Source organism: Lutjanus erythropterus, chromosome 6 (genome assembly GCF_056507025.1).
Source record: "Lutjanus erythropterus isolate fLutEry1 chromosome 6, fLutEry1.hap2, whole genome shotgun sequence".
In the NCBI taxonomy this organism is placed as follows: Eukaryota; Metazoa; Chordata; class Actinopteri; order Lutjaniformes; family Lutjanidae; genus Lutjanus; species Lutjanus erythropterus.
In genome coordinates, this window is record NC_139322.1 from 7,022,767 (window position 1) to 7,046,311 (window position 23,545).

General features: G+C 39.9%; 1 protein-coding gene across 1 annotated transcript in view; it reads left to right on the forward strand.

The window, feature by feature from the left end:
* Positions 1 to 16,443, forward strand: part of atp9a (ATPase phospholipid transporting 9A) — a 50,026-nt gene extending 33,583 nt beyond the window's left edge. Inside the window, exons 20-28 of the mRNA XM_084720373.1 lie at positions 2,989 to 3,078; positions 3,342 to 3,486; positions 5,011 to 5,075; positions 6,870 to 7,025; positions 9,768 to 9,832; positions 10,067 to 10,175; positions 10,289 to 10,346; positions 12,503 to 12,706; positions 14,563 to 16,443. Of these exons, the coding sequence (XP_084576499.1) occupies positions 2,989 to 3,078; positions 3,342 to 3,486; positions 5,011 to 5,075; positions 6,870 to 7,025; positions 9,768 to 9,832; positions 10,067 to 10,175; positions 10,289 to 10,346; positions 12,503 to 12,706; positions 14,563 to 14,699 (1,029 nt within the window). The 3' untranslated portion in view covers positions 14,700 to 16,443. The remainder of the gene's footprint in view (positions 1 to 2,988; positions 3,079 to 3,341; positions 3,487 to 5,010; positions 5,076 to 6,869; positions 7,026 to 9,767; positions 9,833 to 10,066; positions 10,176 to 10,288; positions 10,347 to 12,502; positions 12,707 to 14,562) is intronic.
* The last annotated feature ends 7,102 nt before the right edge of the window (positions 16,444 to 23,545 follow it).

Consider the following 23,545-nt stretch of genomic DNA (forward strand, 5'->3'; position numbering starts at 1 on the left):
CCTCCCACCAGCGAAAGCATCCAAGCCACTGTCAAAGAGAACAAACAGGCCTTCGCTCAAACAGAGGAGAAACCAGCTGAACCACTCCCAGAGGGAACATGCAGAGGGCTCACTTCCTAATTTGTTTTGCAGGTTTAGGGCTCTCTCGCCGCTTTGATAGTCCGCTTCTGCCTTCCCCTCTGGAGCCGTGCCAGAGCAGAAGGAGCGCCTGCCATATAGGAAGGTTACAACTTGCGTACAACTGCGGTTACTGGAAGAGAATAACAATGGCTGGCACGGCTTTAAAACCTCTGTCCCAGTGGACGGGGGAGTGCTGACTGGGCCTGCAACACATACATCTGGATTAGTTTCCTGGTGGCCACCAATGGCCTGATCGGGATTGACGTATGAATAGTCAGCGGTTGAAGGATACTCATTCCAGAGCATAACTCTTGTCGACAGATTAACACCATGCCCTGTCAGTGCTGCATTTTTGGAGAATTTTTAAGTCTATATTTGAACCTGACACAATTGTTTGGAACCTCCTGTTGTTTTTTTGATAGGTGTATTTTCCCACTGTCCGATAGAGATTTAAACCCTCCCTACTGAGCGTTTGTAAGCAGCACATAAACATTTAATGAATGGTTTTTAACACATTATAATCTGGCTTTTCCTATGAAGACATATTTTGTATTACATCTGTACTAATATATTCTCATTCATTGTCTGTTTACACACCAGCCTCCACTTCAGCTGCTCACAGGAGGAGATGCAGTTGTTGACAAATAAATTAATAAGCACTAATTTATGATTACAGCTACATTATAATGTGTTACACACGGGGTGACCAGGTGTCCCACTTTTTGTGGGGCTGCAGAGCGTCTTTATCCATCGTCTCAATATGACGTGAGGCGGCACAGTACGTGTGAGTCTCACAAGAAATGTGTGGCTCAAACACAGATGTGCCGATCTATGAAACCGAAAGCTTATTGACAGACAGATTAAGTAACAGCAGCTGAAATAACTGGTGTTTACCACACTCTTAACTTGCATAGTCTATTGTGTGCTACTGAATCTACCACAGGGCAAAGCTTGGTGATGTTATACGTTAAAGGGCAGAATAGAGATTATTAAATCAAAATTTTAGACCACCTCTCAGCATTTGTAACATTTGGTTTGTTGGCATGTAGTCACTTTCGTTACAAACCATTTCTTTTTTTTATGTTTGTGTACTGTTTATAAATGCTAAATGGGGGGATAGAAGTGTTACAGAGATTGTTGTCCCATTTGTGATGTTATTGTTAGTTTCCATTTTTGAAAAATCAACATTTTTATTGCTTTTGTTGTACTAAATACAGACCTGCAAGCCCATAAGAGGATAAAAGGTGGCATGTTGGTAAACCAGTCCCCTGGAAGCATCCTGATCCAGAAGAAAAATGTTGTGATTTTAACATGTTAGCAAAACATTCTGGTGACTGTTTCAGTTAAAAGAGTCAGTTCCATCTTCTGTTTGTGGTTTCTGCAGACATTACTACCTTTACTTTTACCTTTGTACTTGGAAAAAAAGTAGAAAATGAAGTAAAAACAGTAAAAGTAAATCTACAGTAAAAGTAAAGTTACTTTGCTGAGTATTTTTACTTTAGCAATTTATAATTATTCATTTAATAGACCTGTCTTATCATATCTTCTCTTCTGCATAGAAAAAAAATGCAGAACATGCAATATTTCTTATCTGATTACTTGATCAATCGGCAGAACAATCTATAGATTATGCTTTAATTTTACTGGTCCGGCCCACTTGAGATCAAATTGGGCTGAATGTGGCCCCTGAACCAAAATGAGTTTGACATCCCTGCTTTAAAGGATGGTTGTGTTTGAATGCCTTACAGTTATGGTTACAGCTTCATCTCACATAATACATAAAAATAATCTCAGTGGGGACCGTGCTGTGAGAGCTATGCTCTGAGTGGTGCATCACAAATTTATATGAGAAAAGTACATCTTCTCACAGTTCCAGTGATCAACTGCTTGTACAGATCAAAAAGCTTGGGACACAAATATATACAAACACAAATACTGTTGAAATAATTTGTGGGATGACATTGGGTCTCCATATAGAAAAGATTTTAAAACTGCAACAAGCTAATTCTACTTTTTTCATTTTACTTGCAAGCTTGCCGGCAACTGGTTTCTGCAGCTCCCTCCGTGTGCTGCGTGCACATGGAAATCATGACAGGAAAAAGAAAGTGATTTGCCAAAAACAAAACAATGAGATGCAGCAGTGAAACTCTGTGTTGCACAGGCTACCTTGTGTAGTTTGCTCAAACAGTGACAAACAGCCTGCTAATTATGGAGACAGAAAACGTATGTGCACAGCAAAGTACATGTGGCTGAGGCCACTCTCATCACGTTGAGTGATAATGCTCGGTCACGTAATGCCCCCCTGTGCGGGGCAGAACAACTCCCAGCAAACCTGGGAGAGGACAATTGCGAACTTTCCATATGCTGGTTTGAGTGATTTAAAAAGAGAGAGAACATTATGTTTAAGACACTGCACAGGGAGGCTGCTGAGGCACAAACATCTGTACTGTACTTTACTTTTGAAACAGTAAAATTCAGTAAAAGGTATGCTGCCCGTTTCATTATTTTATATTCATGTAATAAAGGTAAGTCAGTAAAGAGAAAGGGGGAAAAACAGATATACAGTAAGTATAATTCTGTTTTAGTGATTAAATTGACCTGATGAATGTATTTCAGTTATATCACCCAACCTAATAAGTCAGGTTTTTAATTAGCTGGATGTTTGGCAGGGTATTTGGCAGCTTTAACGTTTGCCATCATTGCAGCTGGAGGGAAATGAGCTGCCATTCTTAAGAGCTACCGGTCTGATAACAATCAGGATGCGAAGCCAGACAGATTGTAATCGATGTGTTTTTTTTTCCTTGTGAAAGTGTTTTGTGCGTGCTTGCATACGTGTGCAATTTTTAAATGTGGTTTCCATTTCCACAGGTGACAACACGAGGGGAAGCCCACCTGGAGCTCAACGCTTTCAGGAGAAAACACGACTGTGCGCTGGTGATATCAGGAGACTCGCTTGAGGTAAACTGTATCTGTGTCTAACCCTCCTCCCACTGACTCGTCCCTCCTTATGAAACTCTGACATGTTTTCTGTGTGATGCATGATAATATCGTTGCCACTGAAGCATCTCTGGAAGTGGTATCTGTGGTTAGAGTCACTTTCTGAACCGCAGTAGGAGTTAAACTGTAACTTAAGTCGAGGTGTTGAAGATGCACAGTTGAGATCAGTTATATTGCGGTGGCCTGAGTTGCTCACCCGTCCGTTCTGCTCGGTTTTCTTGCAGGTTTGTCTGAAATACTATGAGTATGAGTTCATGGAGCTTGCATGTCAGTGTCCTGCTGTGGTTTGCTGCCGATGCACCCCCACTCAGAAGGCTCAGATAGTCCGGCTGCTGCAAGAGCGCACAGGCAAACTGACCTGCGCTGTAGGTGAGTAAAAAATAGAAACTGTCCAACAGCTTTTTCAGGGGGGAATTTAGCAGCACAGCTTTCAGCTTGTTTGTTTTTCTTCTGTTTTTTACTGTGGATTTAACGATATCTTTCCCTTCTCCGCATCCTCCTCATAATATATTTAACTCTTTCAGTTACTAACCTCTGTCACTCAAATCAAGCCTGTTTAGGCCCGGCATTAACATGTCTTGGATGATCCAATCAGTCATTGCATGAGTCTTAAGTGACCTCTTGTGATCAGATTTCAGTTCCCATCACTTCCATTTGCAAAGACCAAATGTAGTATTGTTTTTAACCTGAACTTGATATTTACTGTGCATCATGCTACAAATGAGACAAGAATTAGCTGGAAAAAAAACGTGCCATTTAGTCCCATTATATTCGAGAGAAGGCAGAACTCTCTACGGCCGATGTCTCAAAAACTCTGCAGCTCAGACTATTTGCTACATGTCACCCCCTTTTCCTGTCGCATCTTCAGCTGTCCCTATCAAAATAAAGGCAAAGGCCAAAAAAATAATCTCAAAGAAAATCTAGATGGATGAATAGCAATCCAGGTAAGAGGAAAAACAACAGTTTTTAAGCTTAAATAATGCTTTATAAACTTTGGTAAACATCCTTCCCCTGACTGCCCAGAGTTTGTTTGCCAGTGGTGTAAACACCAACACTCCATTAATACTCTGATCTCAAGCTGCTAGAGTCAGCAACTAAAGGGACTGCTAATTGAACAGCTAACTCAGCTAGCTAACGGCAGCTAATCAGCTGTTACTTTAACAACAAGTGAAGGTATCTGTCCATGAGGAAACTCGACGAGGCTTCTTGTTGCCTTGCACATAGCAAAATGACGAATGAACACTTACCTCCACTTATGCAGAGGATGTCAGTTGAGTAGGCGGTCCTTCAATGTGGCCGGGACCCACTGCGTACTCACTGCTAAAAGAAAGTGATCACTTGCCACCCAGACCACCTCTGAATGTAATCTGAGCAATCAAATCTCCATGCATCCTGAAGGCATCCCGGGTGCATTCACACCTGTACCTAGAGTTTCTAGCTTGTGATCGCTTGACCCTGGACGCGTGTTAATACCTGGTGTAAAAAAGGACTTTCTACTCATCTCACCAGCTCTAAAAAAAATAAATAAAATGCCACGACCAAGCAAAACTGATTTAAATGTGCATTAATGCTAATATACTATGTAACACTTAGTTATGATGGGTGATAATTCAAATTGTTGCTATTGCCTTTCAATATATGATCATGTTATTTTGTTAAAAAATCAACAATTCCATGAAACTCACTTAAAAAAACCCCATATTCCCTACCCCCTTATCTCAGTCTTTATCTAGTAAATTCCAAACATGCGTCATTTTCCTTTGTTTGGCTGATGCTTCAGATCTCTCAATCTGGTCAAAATAAGGGAGTGTCTTACAAAACACACACACACACACACATTAGTGAATCAGTGATGTGAATCCTGACACCTCCATGGCTTTTGTTTTCTCATAGGGGATGGAGGAAACGATGTCAGCATGATCCAGGAAGCCGACTGTGGCGTGGGAGTGGAGGGAAAAGTAAGACTCTCTCCATCTCATTGCCTCACACTGACGTGCCGCTGTCACAGATTTTTGCTTTGTGTTTCCTGTCAAGATCTCTCTCATGTTCAGAGACGTGGAGAGACGTGCACACAGATGATTCCTCTTTATGAGGATCCATTGTCTGAGTAGAGGAAACAAGAATGACACAATGCTTTTGTGCTCAAATAAAAGTAAGCATCTCTTATCAGCACTTGTCTGAGAAAGTTTTCGACTTTTTGGTAAATGCACACACGTCACAATAGTGCTCTTATAACTGTCTGTTGAAATAAAGGTGGAGCCAACAACCTGTGTGCTTAGCTTAGCATAAAGACTGAAAACAAGGGGAAATACTAGCCAGGCTCTGACCACAGAAACAACAAAAACTACACTTCTAAAGCTCACTTATTAAGATAAAATAAGATAGAATTTACTGATCCAACACCAGTGAAATTCACACATTACAGCAGCTCAGAAAGAACACAGGTCGAAATAGGAGTGAATGATAAATACAGAAGGATAGATGCACACAAATTGTAAATACACACACAGTGTGTAGCATTATACTAAGAGGAAAAATAAATATTATTGCCTCATAAATGGATAAAGTGCACAGATATACTGAGATCTGGGTTGCACAAATAGAATACAAGCAGCAAATAATGTTTTATTTTAATTGTATTGGTTATTTACTTTCTTACTTATGGTTTTTAATTGTTATATCATATTTATGTAATCCATACAAAAAAATTGAAGTGTGAGAAAAACAATTTGTGGTTTTACCAGGGGTTAGTACAGAAATAACTCTTGTCTGGGAGCAGCATCTTATTGATGTTATCTTTAAACCTGGTGACTCCACAAAGTCTGTGCCCTCGGGACACACAACCCCCATTTCATGACAGAAAATAGAAGCGTGATAATAGCATCATGATGAAAGGCCATTGCATTTAGTAATGAAGTGGTTTATCAGGGCTGAAATGAGAAGGCCATCAATCAACTCAAAGTTTACAGCAATTCTGATGATTGAATGACATTATTTGTTTATTTCTTTAAGCAAAAATGTCAAATACTTTTTGGTTCACAACTGTGAATATTTTCTTAGCCTTCGATGACAATAAATTGAATTTCTTGGGGTTTTGGACTGTTGGTTGGACAAAACAAGCAAACTGAATTTTTACTTAAAGTTACAACAAGGAATTTTAATATTTTGTTCATTTTGGAGCCCCCTGTGGACAAAAGTGGTAGTGTTTCCGCCGCCATAACCACAAACTATAATAAAATTATTTTGTAACTTTGCCTGGGAAAATATAAGTGGAGGCTTGTTTCATTTGAATTAACTGAGAATCCGACCTGGTGGCAGACATTAAGAACAACTGTATAGCCAATCTTGTCACAGATGGTCTCATTTGCTTATATAAGACATACTGAGGCATCAGTATTAAATCAAGACTGTTTCATAATCAGTTGAAAACTTGTAGTAGCTTTAATGTTAGAGAAAACAAATCAAGTAACTGAGAAAAAAGGAATGATGCAAACTTGTTTGTAAGGATAAACAATAATATTTAAAGTTTTTGTATTTCAACACTTTATTAAATTCTGCAGGAATTCCCTTATTGACTCCTGATTGCTAAGGCCTTGTGTGCAGGGAGTCTGTTTGTCCACTCTCAGCCAGATTTTTATGTAACTGAGCTGTTTATCTGTCACCGTACATTCAAAGCACCCAAAAGACTTTTCAGGTCAGCAAAGACTTCTTGAAGCTTGTCCTCACTGCCCTCTGTGTTGTGTGTTTGACAGGAAGGAAAGCAGGCCTCGCTGGCTGCCGACTTCTCTGTGACTCAGTTCAAACATTTAGGCCGTCTCCTCATGGTCCACGGTCGGAACAGCTACAAAAGGTCTGCGGCCCTCAGCCAGTTCGTCATCCACAGGAGCCTCTGCATCAGCGCTATGCAGGTAGGGTGCAACTAAAACACGGTGACCTTTGGGGTTGAGTTCATCAGTCAAAAAAAATGAAAATTGTACCTTTTAAATTGCAAGCGTTCACAACAGAATAACAGTTTGCAAAACTCTGACCACAAAATGTTACACTCCTACATTCACCCTCGAGGTTTTAAGTCCCACACAACATGAAGCTGTCTGTATCAGATTAGGCAATACATCACATCGGATCCATGAATTGCACTGATTGCATTAAATAATCAAATAGTAAAACATTTGCCAATTTTTATCAGATTTGCAGCGGCCATTTCCTCAAGATTATACAGATTGCTATGACTTTGAAAGCTTTTATTTTAGTTATTGTATAAAGCCCTATTCACACTGGACTCAAGGTCTCATAAGAGACTGAGATCACACACGATTAAGATCACACACAATCTAAAGTCCAGAGTTTCACTGTAAGTCCTATGTTCATGTAAGGTAAAATGATGGATAGAGAACATATAGCATTAAACTACAGCTTACACCTCTGCCACAGATATTAAAGGTAAGCCAAAATGCTTACAAACTAGGGATGTTACAAGAACTGATACTTATGTACAAAGTCGATGCCAAAATTTTCAAAACGTGTTGGCACTGTAGGTACTGGAGATGCAATTCTTCTGGACATGACAAGGACAACATAAACATTTATAAGTGCTGTAGTCTGCTCTTCAGTGCCAGCACTGAACAACAACACCTACACGTGTAAGATAGAAACATGCAGCTGCTCCGCTTTGACTTGTCCAAAAGAAAAAGCAGTGATGCACAGATAGACCCAGTTAACCCTGTGAGTGGGTGGGTGTAAGTATGAACGACTCCCAAAAACATTGTGTGCAATAGTCCTGCTTCTAGCTTCCTCTCCCTTCTCTGTCTCTCTCTCAGTCAAACACACAAACTACAGCGGTGCACACAGCAGCGCACCTCGTGTGCTCTGACAGCTCAGCTGATCAGTGCTTAAAGCACGACAAAAAAAATTTTTTTGTTTTTTTTTGTTTATTTTATTTTGTACAATGTTCAGCTGAGCCCCAGGCTAAAAGATACAGTATAGGCCTACAGATATGTACTACTATTGCATCAAAACTGTTTAAATATGAAGGGAAAAAGGGGGGTAGAGAAGAGAAAGAACTAACTGAGCAGAAATCACCTTTTTACCTTACAGATAAGGAAAAAGTTCTTTTTTTGGGTGAACTATTCCTTTAATATGAATTTGTCTGATTTTTTTAAATATAGATATTGATATAGATATTCTATAGATATTGTGATAATTTTGTTATTGGGAATTCTTTTGGCTGTGATAATTGTGTAGTGAAAGTCTGATATCGTGACAGCCCTTCATGGGAGTTAAGTGGAGAACTAAACTGAAAAAAAGCAACAAGTCGTTGAATCTTTGTATTGAACTTTAGCTGGTGAGGTCGAGGTTCAGCAACATTGTGTGCCAGACCTTAACCACATTGAGAATGTTTGGGATGTGCCGGAGAAGACTTTACACAGTGATCTGACTCTCCCACCATCAATACAAGATCTTGGAAAAAAATTAATGCAACTCTGGCCAGAAATAAATGTTGTGACATTGTGTAAGATTATCGAAACAATACTGTGGCGAATGCGTGCTGTAAGCAAAGCTTAAGGGGTCCAATGAAATATTAGAGTGTGACATTTTTTGGGCCAGACAGTGTACAATAAAATGTCTGAAGAATAATATCTGGCGGCTAACCTGTATCTCCAAATTCGTTGATCTTGAATGTTTCAATAAAACTGAAGGAAGAAGTGCTCCAGTATGAGTTAAGACAGTTCTCCTGTTTCTTATGACAAGCAAACCATTTACAAAGCCACTGGATCATCTGAAAAATGCACTGCCATAAATCTGAAAACATATGTGTTTCTTTTCTCCCGATAAGTTGACAGTTTGGAGATAAGTGGTTTCCATTGGACAGCGACAGTAGTTTGGGCAGGGAGATATGCAGTTTGTGTATCCACAACACCTAAGATATAAATACAGGGAGGAAATGTTCGGGGCGAGGCAGGGAGAAGTTTCAGGGGTGGTCAGGGAAGGGTGGGGTGCGTGATGACTCAGAGGAGTCAGCCCGTGCTGCCCTTCTGAGCCGCCCCCCCCTCACACACACACACACACACACACTCAACACCGTCCCCAGTCCAGTTCCCATGTCCCAGTCCAACCTCAGCCCCCGCCGTGGAGGGACAGCCCATGACTCACTGCATCATGGATTTTGGGGTTTTAGGGAGGCCCTCCTCCACATGTCTCACATTAACGCCGACCACAGCCACAGCTGTGACCTGTCTGGTTTGGGGCCGCCTGGACGGCAAGCTGACTGGTTGACAGCTCAATACTGGCATCATCCATATGTGTAGGACACATGCTAGAATTAGTCAGTGAAGTTTGACTTTCTCCGGCAGTAGCTCTGCGGTAGAACGAGGGTTATTGCGGTGTTGCATTTTATGTGTGGGATTTAGCTAATTGATTAGTCAATGTGTGGTTTTGATTCGTGTGTTGCCATGCCAGATTAATGTTATGGCTTTCATTTTCTTGTATTTTCTGTGATGGAGAACTGTGATATAAAAATGGACTGTAAAAATTGATTCTTGTGCCTGTAGCGTTAAGCGATTGCTCTGATTTCCTCCATTATCGTCTGTAATGCCATTTGGAAGAATAAATGATAGCTCGCTGACTGTCTGGGTTCTTTTCTGTTTCCCTAGGCGGTCTTCTCCTCTGTTTTCTACTTTGCTTCAGTTCCACTCTACCAAGGATTCCTGACTATTGGGTGAGATACAAACTCTGAATGGCGATGACTTATCAAGAGAGCATTTGGCTGCCTTGTTTCCCTGGCATTTCCTCTGTGTTAAAGCACTGTTGAAATGCGAGAAGGGGAAAATGTGAAAGTATTGACTACTGGAGTGATGCATTTCACTGCTGAATCTAACAATGAAATGTGTGAAATATCTTGCTCATGGAGCATATTCCCCACGCTGAGGTCACATGGGATCGTCTGTTTCAGATACTCCACTATCTACACCATGTTCCCCGTCTTCTCCCTGGTGTTGGACAAAGATGTAAAGTCAGAGGTTGCCATGTTGTACCCAGAATTGTACAAAGATCTCTTGAAGGTATTTAATGACTTTTCACATGCAGACTGTTACGGTGCAGTCATCATATAACATACGGACAAATATGAAAAGTGATGAAAATAAAGGTTTGTTCTGCTGTTTTCTCTCCACAGGGTCGACCGTTATCTTTCAAGACATTTCTAATATGGGTCTTAATAAGTATCTATCAAGGTAAGAAAGAGTTTGTACAAACTGCTGATAATCAGAGTGAATAACTGCTGCTCGTGGACAAAGATAAACTCAGATTAACCTGAAGAAAAACAGCCGTACACACAAAGGGCATAAGCCTGTTTAGACCTGGTATTATTGTGCATCTTGGGTGATTGGACCCCAAGTGAACTCCTCTTAGGACGTCAGATCACCCCTGGCATTTGAATAAGTCTCCATGTGCATCTTGAGTCACCATTTGTGATTATATCCCACTTCTTTTCTCTATATGCAAAGAAAAACACATCATTTCCATTTGCAAGGACCAAATTAAATCTTAATTTTATTCATGTTTCTATTTATGTTGGACAACATTAAGACAAGAATTAGATAAAGTTATAGATGCTGCCAGAGTGGACTGTTTCTGAGGGCTTGGCCTCACTGATTACTGTACAAAAGCACAACTTTTTTGATTTTCATGAAGCTTTCAAGGATATTTTCCGGTTTTCCTTTTGATGTCCCCCAGCTGCTCTGCCTCAACTCTTGGTGATTTGATGGACAGATAGCTAACTGTTGCAAACTGTAGTGTTAGCTACTGGTCTAGCTGTGCAGATAGTAGCTCTACTAGCTTTAAAGAAAAAACTTTAAATAAAACCTCCTCCTGGTGGTCCAAATCTCCTGTGCTCGTGGTGTAAACACCAACACTCCCTCAGCGATCTGTGCTCCGAGTCCAGGATGAGTCAACAAATAGGGCCGCAAGTTGCAGTGCTAGCTGAGCAAAGTAGCTAACGGCAGGTAGCATTTAGCAGACGGTAGCGGCCTGTTGTTACGGCTTCTTCTTGTTTCACACACACATTGTGTAAATGAGTGTGTACGTCCACCTCAGCAGAGGGTGTCAGTTGTGCAGGCACGGTGAAGAACATGTGGCTTAGTATTAGCTTTGACGCTACAAAACATGTTAATACCAAGTGTTAACAGTTACTACTTTAAATACATAGAGTCAACAGTCATTATTTTGGAGTATTCAAACAGTATTTTAGACCATTTTTCTGTCTAGCTGTTTGCAGATGTACAAGGCTCCAAGATGACGATCAGATGTCCAATTTAGGCAGACAGAAAAATTAAACCCTGACAAACAAAGATAAAAGGAGGTATCATGCTCCGCTTCATGACAGATCACTCATTAACAGCCCACACACTTTCTTCTTAGTTTATTTCTGTTTGTGGGCTTTGTTTGTGAAAAAGCCTGAGGTAACTTTCCAACATGGGCCATTTGCAGTGAAAAGGTGTTTTGCAGGGATATCATAAGCTACGCCCCGAAACCTTTTTATCTATTTCTGTCAAAGCATGAACGCTTGTTCTTAAGCTTTCAAGTAATCGGGCCTGGTTTCCAAACCACTGCTCTGCATGTTGGCATCACTTTATTCGCATTTTCTTCTACTCTATGTTCTCTTTGCTTGTTCAAGTTGATGACAGGTACAAGACTGTGTCTGTGACAGGTGAAGATTGTGAAAAGAATTGTCTATAATATCCTGGGTGGGGATCTTGTTCATTTTTAAAATAAAAAAATGAAATCGCATTCTGTAGCTACTGGTGTTTTCATGTAAGCTAGCTAGCAACACAGTACTCCCATTTGCTCTTGTCTGTATTCACCAATGTTAGAAATTACGTTGCATTTCTCATTTTTATGTCTGTGTATGTTTATCTTTATCTCACGGCCATGAGCAATATTTCACACCTTTTTTATTATACTTTCTATTGTATTTTATACCTCTTTCTTATCGTTGTGTATTATTGTATCTAGGTGTACCACTGTACTGTTTTGTTGGCTATGTTTTGTATTGTCTGCAGGCTGATTGTAGCTGTGTGTGTTACTATTGCCCATGCCAAATTTTCCCTCAGGGACCATAAATCATTTCTGAGCTTATCTTATCTTACACCGTCCAGACTGTCTGCGCTGGACAAGCCAGACAAAGTTGGAAATGTATTTAGGACAAAGGAAATGTTGCATAGGGAGGAGATAGAGTAATGATTTAAAAGGGAAAGTCCTTGTTTTTCACTCCTCTTCTGGTACATGACTACCTGCATGATAGTATTTCATTCACTTTTTCCAGACTAAATGTTGAATGGAACGTTGTGTTGGTCTCACTCTCAAGTTGTGACCCCTTCTCACCCCACAGGGAGCATCATCATGTACGGGGCGTTGCTGCTCTTCGAGTCCGAGTTCGTCCATATCGTCGCAATTTCCTTCACCTCCCTCATCCTCACCGAGCTGCTGATGGTGGCCCTGACCATTCAGACGTGGCACTGGCTCATGATAGTCGCCGAGCTCCTGAGTTTGGCCTGTTACGTCGCATCACTCGTCTTCCTGCACGAGTTCATAGGTGAGTGAACACAAACAAAAATTCATTAACTCATATTTCACTCGCACAGACTCCGAGGCTGCAGTAACGTATTTCACCGAGACAAGAAAACAAACCCAGTCTGCATTTATTTCACCGCAACATGATTGATGTTTTTGTGCTTTTGCTGGCCTTGAAATAGTACGTCAGCATTCAGCAATAAGGGAGACCTGCTTGTTCATATTATGCCTCTGGTGTACAATAAGAATTGGACAATAGGAAGCCTGGACATTAGGAAGGCTAAAGGTGAGTGCATTGACAAGTTGTCCTGGTGTGGACGAGGCTCAGGCATACTGAGGAAATGCCAACAGTCCTGTTAGTTTCCTGTGGACAGCCAACGTTCATGTGTTTATCACAGTAAAGGTGTGTTTGGTAGAAAACACTGGCCACCAAAATAGTATTTTTAGATTCAGCCGTTAGAAGAAACAAACAACTTTTATAGCAGAAGAAGGTTTTATTGTTGGTCTTTATATTCCTCCACTACAGTCTGCATGTTTCCAGGCTATTGGACATTTATTTACTTGAGCATGCGAAAAAATAAGCCCATTTTAGTCGTGCCATATTAAGACTCGTGACATATACAATACTCAAACCGAGAGCATTCAAGGCCTTTATTTTGAGCTTTATGTGGGGCGTGGAGTTCCATTTTCTGCCTACAATCTCGACCACTGAGGATCATGACTTGCATGTGGTCAAGCGTACCCTTTTTGGACACTTTTCCTCCCTCTTGAAGTCGGACTGGAATAGATTTTAAAGGCTATTCTTCTGCTGCAGTGTGCAGTTTACACACTTAACTGGACATTGTCCAAGGAAATTAGTTTGAAATGGTCATGTGTTTGTCTCTCCTGCATACAAGGACTGATATGTTTACAACTCAGAAAGATTTTGTCCTTATAACCCCTGAACTTCACTGAGAATCATCAAGTTTTCTTCAGTGTCAAAGTAATCCAATGATAACTGTCAGTACATCCGTGGGCACAACGCAAACAGGAGCTGCTAATAGCTAATTCAGTATAACTTGACTTTTAATGGTGCCCAGATCAAAAACTGAGCTGAAGTTGTAGCCCACAGCGAACTCACTGTCCCCCATTTACATCCCTCAAAGCCCCCAGATTATGGGAACTGTGGTTCCAAAACTCAGCATATGATTAGCCCTGAAATTTGAACGGTCTCAGTTTTGTCTAAGGGGTGGCAGTCAGACAGATATATTATTATCAGCCTCGAGTAGCTAAATCTACATTGTTAAGTCTATATCAGTATGTTGTTGAATATTTTTTTTTTTTACAGAACATAATGCAGATTATTTTCTCTAAATTTCTTAGTTTTTTTTAGGAGCATTTTAGAATTATTTTATTCTTTTTCTTAATTCAAGGTCTGTTTGTGTATATTTATAATTATTTCCAATTATTACCAGTTGAAGTTTAATGCCCCCATGTCATTTTGAATTTTATATGTAAAAAAAAGGCCAATATGTCACACAGATATAACATTTTTCTGAATCATTTTTTCCCAGAATATTAAAAAGAAAAGAACAATATTTGTAGTTGCAGGTGGAGAATATAGTCCTTGTGTTTCAATTTAGTTGAAAGACTGGTGTAAAAATAAAATAAAACAACAACTATAAAACAAACATATCTGACTTGAACACTGTTGAGCTACAGTTCTGATAAAACTGTCAAAAAATTACATGGAAAAAAGGTCATTTTCCAGTCATAACTATTACTACTACTAACTGCTGAACTATGCTTGTGCAGGCCTCTTCAGCTCTCAATAAATAAATGAATTTATGCTTGTGTCCTGCAACCTCATTCTGACCTTTGCCTCTTCGTCTACGCCAGACGTTTACTTCATCACCACGGTATCGTTCCTGTGGAAGGTGACCGTCATCACGCTGGTGAGTTGTCTGCCCCTTTACATCCTCAAGTACCTACGCAGACGCTTCTCCCCGCCCAACTACTCCAAGCTGACCTCTTAAAGACTGAGAGGATCTTCTCCGGCCTTGTTTACTCGTTGGAAAAACGCAGAAGGGTGTCCCTGTCCTCATCCAGCAGAGCCTGCGCTTAGACCGGAGAATCAAACACGGACTCATCCCCTTTAATTTCTCCTGAGAGCTTGGAAACGTGAAAGCGGGATTATGTCAGGGACGGGTTGTTTACTGAGAGCGTGTGTTGAAAAGCAGTGTTTCTTGCTACACGTGTTTGATGCAAAGACTAGCTGACGATTTCTCGGCGTGGAGAACATCTGCACTGATTTGCAGGTCGAGTTAGTTTAACTTATTTATTGTCAGCAGTCCTCTCAGAATTATGAGCGAAAAATGTCCTGAAGAGAAATGTAAATATGTATTGTAGGATGTGGCTTTTTAGCCTGTATGTAATAAATTAAGGCACAAAATCAGCTCAGTAAAATATGTAGGTCAAGTTTATTTTACAATGTCAGAACTCACCTCAAGAAAAGTAACTGGAAAAGCTGAATGTCTCTCACTCACCTCTGTGTCATTCAGGCAGTTTTCTCTTAATTTCCAGCTCCATCTTAAATAGTAAAAACCTTTTTTTATTGTTAGACACTGAAATTGACGTAGCATTCTCACTCAGGACTTGATTCACACTCTCCTTAAACAGTGATTTCTAAATGCAGTTTGAGATTTACACGGTTAAAAAAAAAAAGAAGAAGAAGTTTACTGGCTAGACTTTGCATAAAACACACGTCTGCAAGTTTGTGTATTTGTTTATGCGTCACCGCGATGCTACAGCCCGACACGGCGGAGGTGGTGTGGTTGTTTATTTTAGCATGACCCGTGGTGTCTGATGTTAAATCTGTCTTTGTCTCTTTGTGTGGACCCTGAGTTGTCCTTGTTTGTGGAGCGCGGTCAAAACGGCCACAAAGGAGCGTCGGTTATTTGCAGTCGAAAACCTTCCGCCGGGGCTCCCCACCGGCTGTGTGTCTGCAGGGGAATGTTGCAGCCTTCTCATGTGGCTGCTCGGCGGCCCAGCGCCGGCCAAGCTTCAGCATTGCATGATGACTCACTGTAACAGTGACCTAAAGCCATAACTGAAAATACTCCAGTGACCGGCGTCCAGCTGCCCCCCTTTTCATGTCAACTAATCCAGGGCCCCCTCACTGCTCACTTCTACTAACCTCCACAGTTCAGCTGTGACAGAAAAAAGGGATCAAATCACTTCTCCTCAGTCAAATACAATGTGAATATTGTCTATAAGTATTACTACTGTACTGCACATTGAGAGAAAAAGCTGACACTACACTCCTCGCTTCATTTCATTAGTGACGTGATCGTGGAGACACTGTAAATAATTAGCAACTAACAGAATAACATGACCGCACTGTCACTTATTTCAAATTAATTTCAGTTTAGGTGGAAAAAGTACAACTTGATCAATCCTAACGTGTCAAACAGAGCATCCAGGGTGCCATAACTAATCATTTCAACTCAAATTTAAATCCTAACTGAAATTACAAGCTGTTTGCACAGAATTTTGTTTTGTACGACTGATTATTATATTTTTATTATGTTGTAATAGAATTGCAGAATTAAAATTATGCTACAATTATTTGGTTGCTTGTAAATAACCTGTTTTTTTTATTTATTAACATGTTTTATTTAATGGTGTTGATTGCACTCAAATGAGCAGAACAAAAAAAAAGGGAGAATTGTGTCGATGTCAATGTTGTACTGATGATTAATAAATCTCATGTTTTCTTTTCTTGTGCCGTGTTTTTTTTCTTCCAATCATCGACCTGATTCATCAGGGGGGAGTCGTGACTTGAAAAGGTTTAGAACCACTGTGTTAGAGAATAAAATCTATAAAAGTTAAAAATATTTAGTTTGTTTGTTGTGGGAATTTGTTTTTTTTATTGTTTTTTCTTTGTTGACTTTGGAGGTTACAATTTATATGAAAGTGTCACAACATAATTTGAATGTACGTAGCTCATCTATTCATTTGGGTGATCCCGTAAACCTTCTGTACATTTATTTTCATTCACATATTGTTGTGAAACACACAAAATACCAAAAATAAATAAATAAGTACAGATAAATAGTACATATAGCTGTATACTCAGGATAAGACCCATGATAAGAGCATTAACGTGTCAGTGCATTTAAACACACTTCAATCACAAGAGAAGAAAAAAACAAATGAAATAAGATATTAAAATAAAGTTCTAACCTCCATATAAACTTCCATTGATCATAAATTTTACTTTGCACTTGTTTTTTAAAAGTTTAGTAATTTCTTAAAACAGCTGTAGTTTGTAACAAACATTACTCAAGCGGGAGTAAATAATTCCTTTATTGGGGACTATTTTCAGCTGCGGATTAATATGCATTTGATGCTGAGTGAGTATTTATGGCAGCAGGATGGTGTATGTGGGATGTGTGCCTAGAGTGTGTGTGTGTGTTCATGGTAGTTGATGCGTTTTGAGTAGTTCGTGGACAGTAATAGAGTTTTATGGCACAGGGGAATAAGACATATAACTGTCTTTGGCTGCAGAGACAACATTTCTTAGAAGAATCAATTCATTTTGGTCTTCACCGAGACCAAAGACAACAACCAGACTTCTTCTCCAAAAGGGCAGAAAATAAGTGAGGAGCACATTTTTTAAAATGGACCCACATGATAGGTAGATTGAAGTATCTGGGCCTTTTGCAGCCGCCTCAAGGACATTGCTGTCATTTTGTCTTGCAAGCTCAATGTGGCTTGACGAACATTGATGAGAAAGTGGAGCCAGTCGAGTTTAATGTGTCCTAACACGGCCACATTGAGGTCATTAGACCATATCATCAGTATGTTGAGGATAGGAGTGTACGCAGTTAATCAGTCTACATATTTTTATTACATTATTGAGCTTACTAAATGATGTGCCCTTTATATATATATATATATATATGTATATATATATATATGTAAGACCAAGGAGCTGGTTATTACAAGTCAACACATTGCCTGACATTATTTCCCACCTGTTATCATTAATGATCAGTCTGTTGACGCCACAGAGGAGCTTAATTATTCACGAACCTTTTATGACTGTACTTTAAATGTTATGACCAACAGTTAAAAATCCAACGGGCGACAACAGATGTTTTACATCCTGGACTCACATTCTTCACATATATATTTCATAATTCGATGTATGACAAACTGTCTTCAAATATTTTTTGTGATTTTGCCGTTCTGTTCTGTCCTGGGAGGGCGACCCTCCTCTGTCTTTCCTGAGTTTTTTTTTTTTTCATTTTTTTTCCCTGTTAAAAGTTAAATCCTTCCTTTTTCTAGGGTCTACAGGACAGTGGGTGTCACACACTGTACAGATTGTAAAGCCCCCTGCGGCAAATTGTGATTTTTAATATGTCAATATGTTATGGGCATACTGGAGGCTAAAAATAAAAGTTTAGAAAGTTTAGAGTTTAGAAATAAAATAAAAAAAGCACATATATTTCATATTTACAAAATAGTCACACACTAATATTTCGTTGGACCACCTTTAGCTTTGATTATGGCACACATTTCGATAAGCTTATGCAATGTCACAAAATGTTTTTCTGACCAGAGTTCAATAAATTTTTCACCAAGATCTCGTACTGATGATTGGAGAGTCAGACTGCTGTGAAAAGTCATTCAGTATATTCAAGTAGTGAGCTGACCTAATTTTTTGGGCTCATAACGTTGCTGAACCTCGACCTGAGCAACTGAAGCAACCCCACATCATAACACTGCCCCCACAGGCTTGTACAGTAGGCACAAGGCATGATGGGAGCATCACTTCATCCCTCTTACCCTGATGCCCCCGTCACTCTGGAACAGGGTAAATCTGCACTCATCAGACCACATGACCTTTTTCACAGTCCAATCTTTATGCTCTCTAGCAAACTGAAGCCTTTTTTCCTGATTAGTTTCACTGATAAGTGGTTTTCTTAAGGCTACACAGCTGTTTAGTCCCAATCAGTTCACTTCACATTGTGTGTGTGGAAATGTTCTCATTTTCACTTTTAAACACAGCCGTGAGTTCTACTCTTGATTTTTTATGATTTGATTTCACCAAAATGATCTCCGATCATGATCATTCAAGATTTTTTTTCCGACCACATTTCTTCCTCGAAGATGACGGTTCACCACTATCCTTCCAGGTTTTAATAATGCCTTGGACAATTTTAGTAGTTTCATCAAACTCATTGGTTGTTTTTCTTTGCTTGATGCAGGCCAATAATTTAACCCTTCTGAAACAGAGTCACATCTTTTGTCTTCTGACATGGTTGTTTAAGAAATGAGAAGCTGCTCACTGCATCAGTTAGGGTTAAATAACTTGTTGACAGCTGAAACCTATTAATCGCTGCAGTAATTATCCAACAGGAGGCTCTTACCTGTTTGCTTTGTTAAATCTGGGTGGTGTATATAAAGCCTTAAAGTATAAAATTTCAAATAAAAAAAATGGAAATAGTGTTAGTAGTAATATTTTTTAAGTGATTTGCCCCAATTCTCAAGAATGGGTGATACATAAAATGCAGGTGAAACAAAGGTCTGACACATTATATAGAATTCATAAAACTTCCCTCAGGAAGACACTATGGAGTTGCTACAGCAACCAAAAACATTTGTAAAAAGTATTTTATGGTAAATGCAATAACTTGCTAAATTCATAAACATCATTCAGACTGGAACCATGTCCATGGTATGTTTTGTTATTGTTGTGTATATTGTAATTTATTGTGATGTGTTTTAATCAATCTGTGCAGCTGAAGGCGAATTTCCACATAAGGATAATAAAAAACACAGATTTTTGTGAATGAAACAAACCGTACTACTTTCCCAGGGTATCCCTCGTACATGGAAACAGAGCTTGGCCTGAAACCATCATCCTGAGTTTGTATGTGAAAACAATTACGGTCATTATGTTCGTGTTTCAGTGCAGTCCGGTTTGTGATGAGGTGTGACTTACACAGGACATACTGTACAGATTGAGGAGGCTGGGTGTTTGGCACCCTCTCACCAGAGGAGGGAGTCCCTGATGCCTGCAGATGCTGCTGTGGTTTCACTCTCCTTCACTCGCGGCCCCGTCCTGCATGTCTCAGGTAATCCACAATCTCAAACTGTGACACTGAATGTAATCAGGAACCAAAAAGAAAACTAAAAAACACACAATTATGCATTAGAGTTCTTTATTACATAACTGAGAGCTACAACAGTTGGTCAGTTAATTAACTAGTTGACTATTTTGACAATTGATTAATCATTTTCTTTTAGACAAAATGCCTCAAATGTGAATATTTTCTGATTTGTTTCGTCCTCTGTGACAGTAAAACAAGACAAAACAAGACCATCTAAGGACGTGATCTTGAGCTTTTGGAAACATTTTTCAACATTTTCTGGACCAAACAACTATGATTAATCAAGAAAATATTTGATAATGAAATTAATTACTAGTTGCAGCCCTAAAATCGCTGGTCATAAAAGTTAGAACCCCACGGAAAATGTTTCATCATTTTTCTTTGAAATGTCCACACTTAGTTTAAGTTTAATGTTTTTGAAGGAACTTTGTTAATTATCCATGTAGTTACAAGTTATAAAAGTGTTGAAGCTTACATAGCGTGTCAGCCCAGAGATGGTTTTAGTTGGACAAGATCCTCAAGTCATAAAATCTTTTCCCTTTTTTTAAACGTGCAGTCAGGCACCTCAGTACTGCATGTTCGAATTAAAACTGCAGTGTATGTCCAACTTTTTTTTTCTTGTTCCACTGGCCAAATGCGTAAGTTATACCATTAAAAGAAACCATTTAACTTAATCAGTCCCATGAAAAGTGAAATTCCACTCCAGAATCAACAGAGCTGCTGCCTGCTATAACCTTAACATTCGTGGTCTTTCGGCCGCTCTTAAAGCCAGCTCTGGAGCCCCAGCTGGTCCGCTGCCAAATCCACAATCCAATCAGAGTCAGAGTAAATTCTGAAATTTACTTTGCATTTTACAAGGTTTGGATTTTCAGGCTTTAAAGAGAAGTAGCTCGCAGCTGTTACGTAACAGATCCAGGCTAATTATCACAAGGTCGGTGCATTTTATCTTTGGCACTTCAAGACAGGAATTTGTTTCCAGCTTGGAAACATCTTACACGCTGCTCCCAATGGAACAGTGCAGAGAGAGAGAGAGAGAGAGAGAGACTAGCATGAATGTGCTGCAGAGTACACCACAAACTGTCACAGGGTCCTGACTGGAGCGGTTCATACAAATGATAGCATGGAACCATGTGGGATCCATATCCAAGCTTCAGGCCAGGGCGACCACATCAACAAGGGCGCTGGGCCTTCGCCAGTTTCCTGCAGAGAACACTGAGCTGCTGCTGCTGCTGCTGCTGCACAGTTTGGGTCTGCGGTCAGCTGTGCGTCTGTGTCGCATCTGATTGGTTAAAGGGGTAATTCGGCACTTTTCATGCGGATGTCCGGTCGGCGTCGATGGTGATGCTGTCAAGTGAGGCAGTAAAATTCTCAGTGAGTGAAAGCTGAGTTCTCCCGCTGCAAAATCCATTGTTCTTCCTGCATCCGGTGATGTCACAGTGATGTAGTTGGTGTTAAGGAAGAACTTTGAAGGCCACAACCGTTGGTCAGTTTTGGTTAATCTAATATAAGCTTGTAAGAGTAATAAAATAGTTTCTCAGAAGCTGACTTTGTTAATCAGCTGGTTGAAGAGGGACATTTTAATTTTCTCTGCTGGTGTAAGCCTGGATAGATCATGTGATCAGTTACATCTGCAGCTAATCTTTTCAGCTACTTATTTTTGTGCACACTCATGACCGTCTGCTGAAGGAGCTCTGTGATTTAGAATTCTTCAGCTGTGGCCAAAGGCCTCAAAAAAACCTTGAGGGAATTTCTTCAAACTTGGTACAAATGACCACTCAGACTAAAGGTGGACTGATTAGATTTTGCTGCTTAGAGGTCAGAGGTCACCATGACATCCATCCCACTTGTGAACGCGAAATCTCAGGAACGCTTAGAGGGACTTTCGTCAAAATTGGTACAAACGTCCGCTTGGACTCGAGGATGAACTGAATAGATTGCGGTGGTCAAAATAAAGTCCAGTCAGTTTATTTATATAGCATGTTTAGAAGTACTCTCCAGTCGATGCAGATCGGCTGGTAAATAATAATAAAATAATAATAAAGGTCAAAGGTCACTGTGACCCCAAAAATTCATCTGCTGATTATGACAAAATTTCAATAGGACACTAGCAGTGATGAAGAGTAACTAAATGTAATTATAATCTGTTACTGAGAAAAAATATGTAATTAAATTACAGTTTATGATGAAAATGGTGGTGATTCCAAATTGGTTACATCCAAATGTTCTTTTAGGTTTGCCTGCACTTAACTCTGTTAATGATCAGATCAGCGTTTTAATCCAAAATGTTGTGCCAGTTTACTATTAGAAGCAAAATCCTAAAAATCTTAGATATCTCAAATTGTAAAGATCAGGTGATCACCTACCTTGGCTTTCACAGTAGCCCGTCTCTCTCAACCACAGGCAATCTGAGTGCAGGCTTTCAAATCTTCTTCGTATTGGCTTGGTGAAAAAATTAGGTGGTTCACTATATTGGGATAGGAAATAGAAGGCAAAGTGTTTTGGGTCGTCACTCCACGTTTTCCTGGACTTTTCCGTGGTTTAGATTACCTAAAGTCAGATTTAATTGAATAACATCCCAGCACCTCCAACATGGCCACACATGTGGGTTACAGACCAAACAGTGACGGTGCAAACATTCTATAGACTAGAGTGGCGATACACACTAACATGGGCGTGGGCGTCAGAGGTTCGCCTCCAGTGTATCCTGGTACATGCAGGCACTGCCGGCACACCTCAGGAAGCAGGAGAACTCAGCTTTCTTGGTCAGTATAGCACTGAGGAATTTATTGCTTCAGTTGAATACATTTACCATCAACACTGACTGGACGTCCACATGGAAAGTGGTGAAGTTTTCCTTTAAGGATCTAATAAACGAACTTGCAGTAACTCTCATTTGCATAACGCTCCCAGGATTATATGCCACATTAAACGTGTCTGCTTAGATGCAGCGGGCTGTTTTGAAATAACAGAAACCCTTGATGGATGATTTGGAATGACACCAAATAATGAACCAGCGAGTGCAGATGAATTGTTTACTACACACTGTTATTGCTCTGTGTAAACACTGGATTTTGGCAGTGACAGGCCCCTCACAGAAACATTGCAAAGCATGAACACACACCCTCCTCTGGCACTATTTATAGCTCTGTGGGCCTGGAATGCTTTGATTTGTCTTAGCACCCATGACTGTTAAAGAAGGGCTGCAGATGTGTTCCCTCGCCTCTCCCTGTGATCTCTGATGACACTGGTTAATGCCTCCCAAAACAACCGAACGAAAACGCCCAAATCACTTTAAGACTGACAGGATTAAATATATTTATAAAACTGCTGCAAGGCGTGATTAATTGTGATTGTTGAGGCTGAACAGTCAGATGTTGTTATGAATGAAGCTGCAATGGGAGGAGTGAGTTTTTCTTTCAGCTGAAATCCTGAATAAGTTTGTTTTGACTACCAAATATTGACTTTTTTTTTACATCCATATTGTGCTGATAATAGATGCAGGGAGATGAAATACTGTAGGATGGAATTGGAAACCTGGACAAGACAGAAAATAGCGTGGACAAGGGGGGGGTGATATTGTTTCATGGGATTTCATAATGCTGCGCTCAAAAGGGAAAAATCCATGAGCTCCTCCGCCACTTTTCCACTGGACTTAAGACACTTTGAATTCTCTGTACAAACATTCAAGTATCGATCAGAAT